General features: G+C 40.6%; 1 protein-coding gene across 2 annotated transcripts in view; it reads right to left on the minus strand.

Annotated features, from left to right (window-relative positions):
• tm9sf5 (transmembrane 9 superfamily protein member 5) overlaps positions 1–15,555 on the minus strand; it is a 47,841-nt gene that overhangs the window by 30,683 nt on the left and 1,603 nt on the right. For both annotated transcript variants that reach the window (XM_061930084.2, XM_061930085.2), the window contains exons 2-7: positions 14,753–14,820; positions 6,589–6,682; positions 6,379–6,506; positions 4,801–4,930; positions 4,597–4,724; positions 628–742 (exon numbers count right to left, since the gene is read on the minus strand). In XM_061930084.2, coding sequence (XP_061786068.2) covers positions 628–742; positions 4,597–4,724; positions 4,801–4,930; positions 6,379–6,506; positions 6,589–6,682; positions 14,753–14,820 — 663 coding nt within the window. The remainder of the gene's footprint in view (positions 1–627; positions 743–4,596; positions 4,725–4,800; positions 4,931–6,378; positions 6,507–6,588; positions 6,683–14,752; positions 14,821–15,555) is intronic.

The raw sequence follows: 15,555 nt of genomic DNA on the forward strand, positions 1-15,555 counted from the left end.
TGTAAAATCGCTAATACTATTTAGTAGCATGCAATAGCAAAGCCAATGCATATTAGCAAAAAGCTAGCGCATTTTTGGAAAAGTGGAGCCTTACTTAACTTATGTTGGGGCAATTTTTGCACCAAGTTTTATGTTGGCATTGGAAATTGCAACACTACCTAGAGGAAGTTTGGCTGAGAAAGCTGTCAGTGCTGCTTGAGTGATCGCCAAGTGCCAAAGTGCTGACTCAGCAACCGGGTGTGACGTTACACACAACACAGGTACTGTAACATGGCACAGTTGGATTTTACATTAATCGGTGCCGCGGTAGGACCGACAGGATTTGACCAGTGTCAACCTTTTTTTTCCGGATTCGGTACCTAAAACTAATAACAATGTTGCTAATCCTTATTATACAAAAAGTTTGTAAATGAATTCCCCAAAAAGTACAGTTCCTCAAACGGCCCAAAACATGACTTAAAAAAGTAATAATACATTTATTTTTTATTTTTGAGAATTACATTTAGAAAATATTTTGAAGACATTAAGAATCTATATTTCATAGTTACAAAAAGTATTGAAAAATATTGTCATTTTGATTTTTTCCCACTCCTTTTTGAAAAGACCCCCAGAGTACAAAGGCCTTACCTCAAAAGAGACAGAGTAGGTGTAAACGATGGACACGTCACTGTCAAAGTGGCCAGGTACCTCCATAGGGCTGACGCTTTCACAATCTGGCTTTTTCTCATCCGCGTGTTTGACACTGTTGAAAGTAAAAAGGTACAAACGCTTTGTAAAGAACATCAAATTAACCCCACAACTACTTTTTCATGCAGTGACTATGAAGAAAGATGAATGTGATGACAGCCATAGGCCTGCAAAAGTAACATACTAGCAGGTAAAAACCAAAGAAGTACACTGCAAAGTCAGGCGCTAACCTTCCAAAGTACATACAGTAATCCATCCTCTAGACCAGTGGTTCTCAAATGGGGGTACTTGAAGGTATGCCAAGGGGTACGTGAGATTTTTTTTAAATATTCTAAAAATAGCAACAATTCAAAAATCCTTTATAAATATATTTATTGAATAATACTTCAACAAAATATGAATGTAAGTTCATAAACTGAACATCAAATCAAGTAGGCTATTCCATTCATTACAATGCAACAATGCAATATTCAGTAATGTTTAGAATCAAGTTCATGAATCCAGATGGATCTCTATTACAATCCCCATAGAGGGCACTTTAAGTTGATGATTACTTCTATGTGTAGAAATCTTTATTTATAATTGAATCACTTGTTTATTTTTCAACAAGTTTTTAGTTATTTTTATATCTTTTTTTCCAAATAGTTCAATAAAGACCACTACAAATGAGCAATATTTTGCACTGTTATACAATTTCCTAAATCAGAAACTGATGACACAGTGCTGTATTTTACTTCTGTATCTCTTTTTTTTCAACCAAAAATGCTTTGCCCTGATTAGGGGGTACTTGAATTAAAAACAAATTCACAGGGGGTACATCACTGAAAAAAGGTTGAGAACCACTGCTCTAGACCAGCGGTCCGCCCAACCTTTTTTTCACCACGGACCGGTTTAATATACAGGTAAAAGCCAGTAAATTAGAATATTTTGGAAAAACTTGATTTATTTCAGTAATTGCATTCAAAAGGTGTAACTTGTACATTATATTTATTCATTGCACACAGACTGATGCATTCAAATGTTTATTTCATTTAATTTTGATGATTTGAAGTGGCAACAAAATGATTCCCGGGCGCAGCCACCGCTGCTGCCCACTGCTCCCCTCACCTCCCAGGGGGTGATCAAGGGTGATGGGTCAAATGCAGATAATAATTTCGCCACACCTAGTGTGTGTGTGACAATCATTGGTACTTTAACTTTAACTTTTCATACTTTTCAGTTGGCCAACATTTCTAAAAATCCCTTTTTTGTATTAGCCTTAAGTAATATTCTAATTTTGTGACACACGGAATTTTGGATTTTCATTTGTTGCCACTTCAAATCATCAAAATTAAATGAAATAAACATTTGAATGCATCAGTCTGTGTGCAATGAATAAATATAATGTACAAGTTACACCTTTTGAATGCAATTACTGAAATAAATCAAGTTTTTCAAAATATTCTAATTTACTGGCTTTTACCTGTAGGCATTATTTTCAGGGACCGGCTTTCCACTCGTGCCATATAAATACAGCAAGAATAAGTGCATGAAAAATGCAACTCACCATAATGCTGAAATAGTGTTTCTTTGCAATGAGATGCATATGGAAATCAGCCTTTGGCTACAATCTGTCACTTTTCTGTCTGTTATGTTCATTAATGTGCATTGTATCATGTCACAAAGTTAGAACAAATGGCAACTTCCCATGAGGAGTTTTATTGTGCATCTATAAACAAGCTCATTGGTGTGCCCAGGTGTCAAAGTCAAGGCCCGCGGGCCAGATCTGGCCCTCCACCTCATTTTACATGGCCCGCAAAAGCCTGGAAATAATATGTTTCAATAAAATACCTTTTATTTTATTTCTCTACTTTCTTACTAAAGGTATTAGGTTTTTTTTTCTAGTTTGACAGGGAAAAAAATAATGTCCAATATTTCAACAAATATTATATTATCTCACTTTGTTGGTCAAAATCCAAATAAATACCGTATTTTTCGGACTATAAGTCGCAGTTTTTTTCATAGTTTGGCCAGAGGTGCGACTTATACACAGCAGCGAGTTATGTGTGAAATGATGAACACATTAGCGTAAAATATCAAATAATATTATTGATCTCATTCACGTAAGAGACTAGACGTACAAGATTTCATGGGATTTAGCGATTAGGAGTGACAGATTGTTTGGTAAACGTATAGCATGTTCTATATGTTATAGTTATTTGAATGACTCTTACCATAATATGTTACGTTAACATACCAGTTGGTTATTTATGCCTCATATAACGTACACTTATTCAGCCTGTTGTTCACTATTCTTGATTTATTCTAAATTGTCTTTCAAATGTCTATTCTTGCTGTTTGGTTTTATCAAATACATTTTCCCAAAAAATGCGACTTATACTCCAGTGCGACTTATATGTTTTTTCCCTTCTTTATTATGCATTTTCGGCTGGTGCGACTTATACTCCGAAAAATACGGTACCGTATTTTCCGCACTATAAGGCGCACCTAAAAACCACAAATTTTCTCAAAAGCTGACAGTGCGCCTTATAACCCGGTGCACTTTATATATGGATAAATATTAAGATTCATTTTCATAAAGTTTCGGTCTCGCAACTTCGGTAAACAGCCGCCATCTTTTTTCCCGGTAGAACAGGAAGCGCTTCTTCTTCTACGCAAGCAACCGCCAAGGTAAGCACCCGCCCCCATAGAACAGGAATCGCTTCTTCTTCTACTGTAAGCAACCACCCGCCCGCGTAGAAGAAGAAGAAGCGCGCGGATATCACCGTACGTTTCATTTCCTTTGTGTGTTTACATCTGTAAAGACCACAAAATGGCTCCTACTAAGCGTCAGGGATCCGGTTCATGAAAAGACGCAATCTCTCCATCCGCACACGGATTACTATTTCACAGCAACTGATATTCCTGTGAACCGCACTGTGGATACAACGGGAGCACGTACGGTGAATATTCGCACCACAGGGAATGAGAAGTCATCCTTCACTGTGGTTCTAGCTTGCCATGCTAATGGCCAGAAACTTCCACCCATGGTGATATTCAAAAGGAAGACCTTGCCAAAAGAGACCTTTCCAGCCGGCGTCATCATAAAAGCTAACTCGAAGGGATGGATGAAGAAAAGATGAGCGAGTGGTTAAGGTAAGTTTAAGTTTACGCGAAGAGGCCGGGTGGCTTTTTTCACGCAGCTCTGTCCATGTTGATATACGTATGTTTGTGATTGCACATTTGCGTACATTTTGGGAGTGAACAGAGTTGTTAGAACGCTGGTTTTTAATATATTATTAAAGTTTGACTGACCTATCTGACTGTTTTTTTGACATTCCTTTAGCGCAGTTAGATGCGGCTTACAACACGCCCCCGGCTTATAGGTGGACAAAGTTTTGAAATATGCCGTTCATTGAAGGCGCGGCTTATAACCCAGGGCGCCTTATGGTGCGGAAAATACGGTATATATGATATGAGTGTGTATGTTACTCATCAGTTACTCAGTACTTGAGTAGTTTTTTCACAACATACTTTTTACTTTTACTCAAGTAAATATTTGGGTGACTACTCCTTACTTTTACTTGAGTAATAAATCTCTAAAGTAACAGTACTCTTACTTGAGTACAATTTCTGGCTACTCTACCCACCTCTGCTTAATTGTGATTTCCCCCTCTGCATGAAAGTTTAAAAGTAGCATATATTAATGCAGTATGAAGAAGAATGTTTTAATGTAGACACATAGAATCATCATACTGCTGTGATTATATGCATCAAGTGTTCATTCAAGGCTAAGGCAAAATATCCACATATATATGGTGTATCGTGACATGGACTAAAAATATCCAGATATTAGTAAAAGGCCATATCGCCCAGCCCTACTATGAAGCCAACATACTTAAGTCTGCCGGTAGGTTCTACTGTGTTTACCTCTTGGGTTCCAGAGTGGCAGCAACCAGCCGAGCACCGCTCCATCCGTCGGCCTCCCCGCTGTGGTAGGTGATCTTGATGTCTACGTGGTTGAACACGTAAAATGTGTTCTTCTTGTTGAACTCGGCCTGAAATGCACACATTCAGCGAGTCAATACGCTTTTTTAGTGCAAACGGTGTGAGCGCTCATAAATCACAACTCACATTGATGACACATGCGTCCTTAGGTTTGCCGTCAGCGGTAACCAGGCAGCCAATAGGGAAGCCAGGGTTGCAGTATTTCTGATTATCTTCCACGTCGTAACACCACGTGACCGGCATGTTGTCAACAATCCTGAAAAAGCAGCGAGTGGCTCTCAAGCGCAAGTCCCCAGGTTCCTTATTGTGCTCATCGTAAGAGTGAATACCCTCCCTGATCACCTGAGGGCACCACAGACTGTGGATGCTTTTAAAAAAGGCTTAAAAACCCGTCTTTTCAAAAAAGCCTTTTTTTAGATGTATGCATACTAGTTTCAGCTATTTGGCTGTTCTAGTCTTTATTAGGGCCCGCATGGCCCATTGTAAAAGGAATCCCAACGGGAGTCCTTTTACAATGGGACATAAGGACCTATTGTTTTTCTAAGGTTTTATTATTATTCCGCCGCCTCTTTGAGCATTAATTTGACCCACTTAACATGCTTCAAAACTCACCATATTTGACCCACACATCAGGACCTGCAAAAATTGTCTTTTAATAAAAAAAACGAACCCCAAAACTCAAAATTGCGCCCCCTAGAAAGAAAACTCCTTATAACTCCCAGTACGAATGTTGTAGAGACATGAAACAAAAACCTCTATGTAGGGCTCACTTAGCCCTACTTTTCATTAATTAATTTCCTCGGGCAAAAATCAACAGGAAGTTGGCAATTCCCCCTTCAAGACAAAAATGTACTAAAAACAGTCACTTTTGCCTCTTTGAGCTGTAATTTGACCCCCTTAATAACATGCTTCAAAACTCACCGAACTGAACACACACATCTGGACTAGCAGAAATTGCGATCTAATAAAAAAACCTAACCCCAAATTTAAAAATTGCGCTCTAGAGCAATTTTTTAATAAAACGGAGAAAAAACTGCTCCTCGGAAGAAAAAAATGACAAAACTGCCTGTAACTCCCACTGGGAAGGTCGGAGAGACATGAAACAAAAACCTCAATGTAGGTCTCACTTAGACCTACATTTCATAAATTGACAACCCCCAGCAAAAATCAACAGGAAGTTTGCTATTCCCCCTTCAAAACAACACTTTTGTAAAAACCGGTCACCTTCCTTCAAAATCTATCTCCTCTGAGCGCGTTTGTCGTTTAGGCTTCAAACTAACACAGGAGAGAGATTGAACCCTTGTGTATAAAAGTATAGAACAGCTTTTTAATACCTGCTCCGGTTTTGATTTTATGACCCTTCAAAGACCCGCTGCACTGATGCTGCTGCGCTGCTGTTTTTTTAAGATGGCTGCTCAAAAGCAAGAAGCACCAACATGCCCACACAATGCAGACAAGGTAGGTACACTAGACAAAAGTCTTGGGACACTTCAGACTAAAAGTAGACAAAAGTATTGGGACACTTAGAACTAGCACCTGCCAAATACGCGGGCCCGACCAATGCTGCTTGCAGCTTTAATTTGTATTTATTTTTTATTATCTTTTTATTTTTTTAATACACTGTAGCACTTTGAGGTTGTTTACTCAATGTAAAGTGCATTTTACAAATAAAATCTATTATTATTACCCTTTGAAAGAACTCACCAGTGGTGCTGATAGTTGAGCTCCATTCCCATTTTAAAGAAATCCAGCTTGTTCGTGTTCTCCTGGTTGTCTTTCTTGTACGTCTTTGTGCACACCGGCTTGCACTTGACATCTTGATTGAAGTTGAACTACAAACAACAACGGGATGCATAAAAGAGTAATGAGTAAATTGTTTAAATAAATAGAACATTAGGCGGGGTCAGGCTCCACCTTGTACGGCGAGGACTCGATGCGTTCTCCAAACAAAACCTGCCCAAGGTTCTCTGAAGGCCTCATTTCCTTTGCATCCTTGCAAAAGTCAAACCTTAAAGCAATCAAAAATGAATTAGGATAATATTCAGCTGTAGGATTTTCCAAAAAATACATTAGACTAGGGGTGTCAAAGTCATCATTATTGCGGGCCACATTGCAATTACAACAGTGAATGTACATGAATATAAATGCATAGTAGGCAACTGTTTTGGATTATTATATTTTTTACAGATGAATGGATAACTTGTTTTGAAATCATAAGTCAAGATGACAAGCAGACATTTAAGTGTTCATTTTGGGTAACCACAAAAATGGAACATCAGATAAGTGTAAAACAAAAGCAGTTGCATGTGCAACATTTTCCTGTCAAAATTAAAAGAACAAATACATTCAGCCAGAGTGCGCTTTTGCAGGCCACATAAATGAATTAGCGAATCAATAAAATGACGCGGCGTGCCACATTAGAACGCCGTGGCGGGGCACAGTAAAATCATATAGCAAACAACCCAAAATGATGTGGCGGTTCACTTTAAACAACATAAAATGAATGTTGCCAAGCACATTAAAATGATGTGGCGAAACACAAAATTGTGTTGAAGGCCACATTAAAATGTGGCAGGGCACATAAAATGATGTGGCGGTTCACTTTAAACAACGTGGCAGGCAACATAAAATGATGTGGAGAAACAAAATTGTGTGGCGGGCACATTAAAATGATGTGGCAAAACACAAAATTGTATAAAAGGCCACATTAAAATGTGGCAGGGCACAAAATGATATGGCAAACAACACAACATGATGTGGCGGGGCACATTAGAATGAAGTGGGAGGGCACAGTAAAAGGTTTTTGCAGAACACACTAAAAGATGGCAAACCACATAAATTAATGACGTGGCCAACACCTTAAATGATGTGGCGGGCCACATTAGAACGTGGCAGGGCACATAAAATGATGTGGTAGGGCACCTTATAATGCATACCTGCCAACTTTTGAAATCAGAAAAACCTAGTAGCCAGGGTCCAGGGGCCACAGGCCCCGGTAGGTCCAGGACAAAGTCCTGGTGGGGGGTTCAGGCTTCGCCCCCCGACGCAAAATGATTATTAGCATTCAGACAGGTTAAAATGTTGCTAAAACCATCACTTTTCTATCAGTCACAGTGACTTTTCAAAACAAAAATATTACAGCAAAAATCATATGGGTTGATTGACATGTTTATTCTGTAAGCTAACTTCAATAGTTTGAAATTATTTTGACAGTTAATGCCAGTTATCCTGTCAACCTTTCACAAGACTTCAATTTGTTAATTGAAAGTATAAACAGTATAAACACTTTTTACAGTAAACAAATGGTAAAACAGTACTAAACAATTCCATTAAAAAAGAAATTGGTGTCATTATCAACTTTCTGTCCAAGCTTGTATAATCTACTGCCTTGTTCAATTGTATAAAATATTCTGTGCCTAAAATTCACATTTCTATCACAATTATCATACTGTAAACATGGTAAGCTAACTTCATTAAAATTAATAGTCCTGTCAATGGCATGGAATTACAATTCAAATGTAGTTTTTTTGTAAGCCTTTCAAAAGAATTCAAAATATGAAAAATTAATGAAAATTAATTTAAGCCATCAGACACTTGAAAAGTGGCACATCACATCTCTAATGTAATCATTTGAACTTTTCAACAGAAATAGCACTGCAAAAATATTAAGGACATACTTCTGTATTTTGGTAGTTATGCTGTCAACATTTAACAAGATTTCTTCAACTTGGACTTGAAAGCATAAATAGTATAAACACTTTTAACAGTATAACAGTACTAAACAATTCCAATAGATAACATTGGTGTCATTACCTTTTTGTGGCTAAAATCCGAAAAACGTTGAAAGTTTTCCACTTGTATCGCTAGCAACGGCATTAGACTTGTGTTTTTTTGTCCCAACGTGGTCTTTTACATCGCTAATTCCTCCGTGTCCGATCGAAAAATCTTGTCTGCACAAGGTGCAATTCGCGTAGTTTTCACCCTTTTTGGAACGGATAATTATTCCCGCATAGGCTTTTGAATATTCTTCACGGAATGACTGCAGTTTTCTTTTCGGTTTAAGACTCGTTTGCGATTTTTCTCCGGCTGATTCCATGATCGTTCGCTCGTTTGGAAACAATGCCTCGTGCTTGGCAGCGGTGCTATAAATAGCCTCGCGCATTTTAAAAAAAAATTTTTTTTTAATGAATGAAAAACCGTATTTTTTATCACTGCAACCGTAACCCGGAATAGGTTGATGAAAACCGTACTAATTACGGGAAAACCGGAGTAGTTGGCAGGTATGATAATGGTATGGCAAACCACGTAAAATGATGTGGCGGGCAATGTTCCCTCTAATTTTTCATGTGTGAGCAAACGCACAAACACCCTGAGCATTGAGTGGAGTACAGACGTGCACACTGTGGTCATACCAGCAGCACATTTGTCTCAAACCCGACATAACAATTTAAATGTCTTATTATTATAATCAAGTGACTAGTCAATTTCAAGAGATTTTCTTCTAATATATGTGATTTGGCCCACTTAGATATTGTTTTTTTTTAATCAGTTATGCACTATAGTATTTTATGCCTAGGTGAGGGTCCTGCTTTGGAAAGATTGTGTACCCCTTTCAGACATCACATTTAGTTCCCCTTAAAACATTCACATGTTGCATGAGATGAAGTGTTTATTAACTTTCTGTCCGTAAAATAAATATTTTTATTAGCAATTATGTAGTCCTGTAACATCATTTCATGATTAATATCCAAAAAAATAACATTAGAATAAGCACACTGATTGAGGAGTCATAGTAAAACGACCTGAAATTTACACTTTACGTGTAGTGTTGGAGTTGTCCAACTTTTTGTGTAGCCATAAACGCACCAGTGGCTAATTGCCATAGTGTATGTGTTGGTGCAGGTGAGATGGAGAGCAAGCGGCTGCTGTTGATATAACAGATGACAAAGAGTTGCTTTTGGCTTGGTTTGTACGGTAGACAACGACCAGTTTTGCTAGATAAAAGTATTCTACACATTGTTTTGGTGTGGTTATGGCCGACAAACAATTTCGCTAAATAAAGGGACCGATGGAATTCATGTCCTCCTTTAAGTGTCTCCACAGCTGTTACAATAATTTAAGTGTTGACAAACATTGTTTTTATCTGTTGTGGCCGCCTTTCGTCACCTGTTACTCATCATCAAAATCATACAAAACAAACGATTTGTTTATTTTGTTTAGAGTGGGATTTGATTTTTTGCGCGGCATAGATTTGCTGTGCGCAGAGGACGCGTGAGCAGTGCGCAATTGCGCAGGTGCGCACCTTAGAGGGAACGTTGGTGGCAGGGCACATAAATGATGTGGCAGGGCACATAAATGATGTGGCAGGGCACATAAATAATGTGGCAGGGCACATAAATGATGTGGCAGGGCACATAAATGATGTGGCAGGCCACGTTAGAAGATGGCAAGGCACTAGAGATGCGCGGTTTGCGGGCACAACCGTGGAGTCCGCGGATTATCCGCGGATCGGGCGGATGAAATTAAAAAAAATTTGATTTTATCCGCGGGTCGGGTCGGGCGGTTGAAAAAAAAAAAAAAAAGATTTTAAATAGATTCAGGCGGGTGGCAGTTAAACCAATTCGGAAATATATATACATAGTTAAATGTTGTTACCCACATACAAAAAACGAGCAGGCACCTGCTGCATATGCCACAACAGAAAAAAAAAAAAGAAGAGATGGACACTTTTACGGAGCGGAGAAGGGACGCCTCGCCGGGGTCCGGGACCGAGGCCCCTTCCCCCGAGAGGGCCCCACCGGGAGCCGTAGCTGAGGCGATCCGCGAGAAGGGCCCGACGCACGTCCAGGGTCACCACCGCGCCGACACCGCGCCTCGTCCGCCTTCGCCGCGGCCGGCATCACGCGCAGCAGGTAAGCAGCTTACCTGCCCGCCACCCCCGTGGCCGGGGGCTCGTAACAGGGGTCACTCCGCGCGCTCCGCCCGCGCAGCTTACCTGCCCGCCACCCCTGTTGCCGGGGGCGCGTAACAGGGGTCACTCCGCGCGCAGTGCGCTCACGTAAGGGGTGGGGCTCACCCTGGTTGATATAGACAGCAGGACGGTGGCCATGGAAGTCGGAACCCGCTAAGGAGTGTGTAACAACCCACCTGCCGAATCAACTAGCCCTGAAAATGGATGGCGCTGGAGCGTCGGGCCCATACCCGGCGGTCGCCGGCAGCGAGACGCGCTTGGAGGTGCGCTCAGCGCGGCTCCCATATGATTGCGCACTGGTGTGCGTCTGGGCCGTGACAGCGTGGCACGCGAATGTCTGTGCTGCATTGGATCAGTCTCCTTTCTTTAACAGGCAAAAGCTTTATAACCTCACTAATGCCTTGCATCGTCTATATTAGATATATAACAACGGGCGGATGCGGTTCTGATTAAATGTTAGATCGGGTGGATGGCGGATGGTTGACGACTTTCTGATGCGGTTGCGGATGAAATAATTGCCTATCCGCGAATCTCTACAAGGCACATAAATGATGTGGCAAACCACATAAAACTATGTGGCGGGCCACATTAGAACATGGAAAATCACATAAAATGATGTGGCAGGGCACATAAAATGATGTGGCGGGCCACTTTCGAACGTGGCAAACCACATAAAATGATGTGGTAGGCCAAATTAAATTATATGGCAAACCACATAAAATGACGTGGCGGTGCACTTTAAAATGGCGTGGTGGGCCTTTTGATTGATTGATTGATTGATTGAAGCTTTTATTAGTAGATTGCACAGTACAGTACATATTCCGTACAATTGACCACTAAATGGTAACACCCCAATAAGTTTTTCCACTTGTTTAAGTCGGGGTCCACGTTAAATCAATTCATGGTACAAATATATACCATCATCATAATGCAGTCATCACACAAGTTCATCATCAGAGTATATACATTGAATTATTTACAATCTGGGGGGTGGGATGAGGAGGGTTTGGTTGATATCAGCACTTCAGTCATCAACAATTGCATCATCAGAGAAATGGACATTGAAACAGTGTAGGTCTGACTTGGTAGGATATGTACAGCAAGTAGTGGACATAGAGGGATCAGAAAGCATAAGAACAAGTATATACTAGGGATGTCCCGATCCGATATTTGGATCGGATCGGCCGCCGATATTTGCCAAAAATTGCGTATCGGCAAGGCATGGGAAAATGCCGATCCAGATCCAGTTTTTTTTTTAAACGCACCTATTTAAATAATACATTCCACTTTTCTGCTGCTCCCTAATTTCCGTTCCGCATTTTCCAGCACACCTTCAACATATCCACAGGTCTGTGCCTGTGGATTCTCACGCAGTTGCTTTTAGCTGCTGGCATTACACGACAGGCTCTTCTCACTCTTTCCTGTGTCTCCCTCTCACAGACAGCAAGCGCACCTTCTTACACACTTCACATACTGTCACGTCATACGTCACATACTGTCACGTCATACGTCACATACTGTCACGTCATATGTCACATACTGTCACGTCATACGTCACATACGTATACGCCCTCGCCCAGCAGAGAGGTAGCAGCATGGCTAACGTTAGCTGTGATGCTAGCGCAGCCGTGCGAGCAACGCTCCCTCTAAAGTGCGCGCCTGTGCAATTGCGCACTGCTAAAGCGTCCTCTGCGCACGGCAAATCTATGCCACGCACAAAATCAAATAAAAAAATAAGCGCATAACAATTTTCGACCCACGGACACGACAGAGACAACAGTTTTCGTCATCATTGTTCAAATATTGTAACGTCTGTCGAGACGCTTATCTCCATTCGGTGCCACACGTCCACACCATCAAAATGCCGAGGCAAACATTTCCAGATCAACACCGTATGAAATGTTTTTTTTTAGTTTTGTTTTTTTTAGTTGTGATTTCCTTCTCTGCATGAAAATTTAAAAGTAGCATATATTAATGCAGTATGAAGAACAATGTTTTAATGTAGACACATAGAATCATCATACTGCTGTGATTATATGCATCAAGTGTTCATTCAAGGCTAAGTCAAAATATCCACATATATATGGTGTATCGTGACATGGCCTTAAAATATCGCAATATTAAAAAAAGGCCATATCGCCCAGCCCTAGTTCAATGATGCCATTTCTGTCTGTCATGTATAATTTTGTCTATTTTGTGTTTATTCTTGAATAAACAGGTCAGTTTCTTGTTACCAACCATTGTGTATTATTCAAACTCACCTAATTCAGCTGGCTAGTTGTTATCAAGAGTACTAAAACCCTTTTCAACATGATTCTGACAACTAAGTAGGCTAAATAACTTTAAACTTTAATACATGCTCGGATAGGCCAGTATCGGTCAGTATCGGTATCGGATCGGAAGTGCAAAAACAATATCGGTATCGGATCGGAAGTGCAAAAACCTGGATCGGGACATCCCTAGTATATACATTTGATTACCGTATTTTCCGCACTATTAGCCGCACCTAAAAACCACAAATTTACTCAAAAGCTGACAGTGCGGCTTATAACCCGGTGCGCTTTATATATGGATTAATATTAAGATTCATTTTCATAAAGTTTAGGTCTCGCAACTACGGTAAACAGCCGCCATCTTTTTTCCCCGTAGAAGAGGAAGTGCTTCTTCTTCTACGGTAAGCAACCGCCAAGGTAAGCACCCGCCCCCATAGAAGAAGAAGCGCGCGGGTATTACGTTTCATTTCCTTTGTGTGTTTACATCTGTAAAGACCACAAAATGGCTCCTACTAAGCGACACACTGTGGTTCTAGCTTGCCATGCTAATGGCCAGAAACTTCCACCCATGGTGATATTCAAAAGGAAGACCTTGCCAAAAGAGAACTTTCCAGCCGGCGTCATCATAAAAGCTAACTCGAAGGGATGGATGGATGAAGAAAAGATGAGCGAGTGGTTAAGGGAAGTTTACGCGAAGAGGCCGGGTGGCTTTTTTCACGCAGCTCCGTCCATGTTGATATACGACTCCATGCGCGCCCACATCACAGATGGTGTCAAAAAACAAGTGAAGCACACAAATACAACACTCGCCGTCATTCCGGGTGGATTAACCAAAGAACTCCAACCGCTCGATATTGGTGTCAACAAGGCATTTAAAGCATGACTGCGAACGGCGTGGGAACAATGGATGACCGAAGGCGAACACACATTCACTAAGACAGGGAGACAGCGCCGGACGACATACGCCAACATCTGCCAGTGGATCGTAAATGCCTGGGCGGATATTTCGGTCTCAACTGTGGTCCGAGCTTTCCGGAAGGCAGGATTCACGGAACTGCTGGAAAAACAACAGCGACACTGACTCTGATGACTTCGACGAGACGGAGCCGGCCATTTTGGATCCCCTATTCGCCCAACTTTTTAATTCGGACACCGTAGGAGAAGAATTCGAGGGATTTATGAATGAAGAATAACTTCAGAAAGTGAGTGTTATGTTTATTTTGTGTGTTGTGACATTAACGTTCGAGCAACATTAAGTTATTGCTATTGCTCTGCACTATTTTGAATTTTACTATGTTTGTGATTGCACATTTGCACATTACCGTACATTTTGGGAGTGAACAAAGTTGTTAGAACGCTGGTTTTTAATATATTATTAAAGTTTAACTGACCTATCTGACTGTTTTTTTGACATTCCCTGTAGCGCAGTTAGATGCGGCTTATAACACGGGGCGGCTTATAGGTGGACAAAGTTTTGAAATATGCCGTTCATTGAAGGCGCGGCTTATAACACGGGGCGGCTTATGGTGCGGAAAATACGGTATTTACAATCCAGGGAGGTGGGATGTGGAAGGGGGAGGGTGTTAGTTTAGGGTTGAAGTTGCCTGGAGGTGTTCTTTTAGTGCGGTTTTGAGATAGAGATGCCCCTTCTTTTACACCTGTTGGGAGTGCATTCCATATTGATGTGGCATAGAAAGAGAATGAGTTAAGGCCGTTGTTAGATCGGAATCTGGGTTTAACGTGGTTAGTGAAATGTTAAAATGACGTGGCAGGTAACATAAAATGATTGATGAGTTTTGCCACCTGGGCATGAGACAGTGAAGATGTGACTTACATGTCATACTCATAAGGCAAGACTGACTCCACAGAATCCAAGCGGTTGACAAACAGCTGTATCTCCGTCTGTCAAAACAAAAACACATGTTTACATCTCGGTCTGTCAAACAAAAACACATGTTTACTTTATCAAATGTGCAAGCTGAAGTGGTTGAATAACAATATTGTCCAGTTGTCTTAATGAAACTGTGAGTAGTATCTATTAAACCAACACTGGGGTTTATATCGCATGTGTTATGTTTGGGCTTCATGTACAGGTAAAAGCCAGTAAATTAGAATATTTTGAAAAACTTGATTTATTTCAGTAATTGCATTCAAAAGGTGTAACTTGTACATTATATTTATTCATTGCACACAGACTGATGCATTCAAATGTTTATTTCATTTAATTTTGATGATTTGAAGTGGCAACAAATGAAAATCCAAAATTCCGTGTGTCACAAAATTAGAATATTACTTAAGGCTAATACAAAAAAGGGATTTTTAGAAATGTTGGCCAACTGAAAAGTATGAAAATGAAAAATATGAGCATGTACAATACTCAATACTTGGTTGGAGCTCCTTTTGCCTCAATTACTGCGTTAATGCGGCGTGGCATGGAGTCGATGAGTTTCTGGCACTGCTCAGGTGTTATGAGAGCCCAGGTTGCTCTGATAGTGGCCTTCAACTCTTCTGCATTTTTGGGTCTGGCATTCTGCATCTTCCTTTTCACAATACCCCACAGATTTTCTATGGGGCTAAGGTCAGGGGAGTTGGCGGGCCAATTTAGAACAGAAATACCATTGTCCGTAAACCAGGCAC

The sequence above is a fragment of the Nerophis lumbriciformis genome, linkage group LG36, assembly GCF_033978685.3.
Source record: "Nerophis lumbriciformis linkage group LG36, RoL_Nlum_v2.1, whole genome shotgun sequence".
NCBI classification, from domain to species: Eukaryota; Metazoa; Chordata; class Actinopteri; order Syngnathiformes; family Syngnathidae; genus Nerophis; species Nerophis lumbriciformis.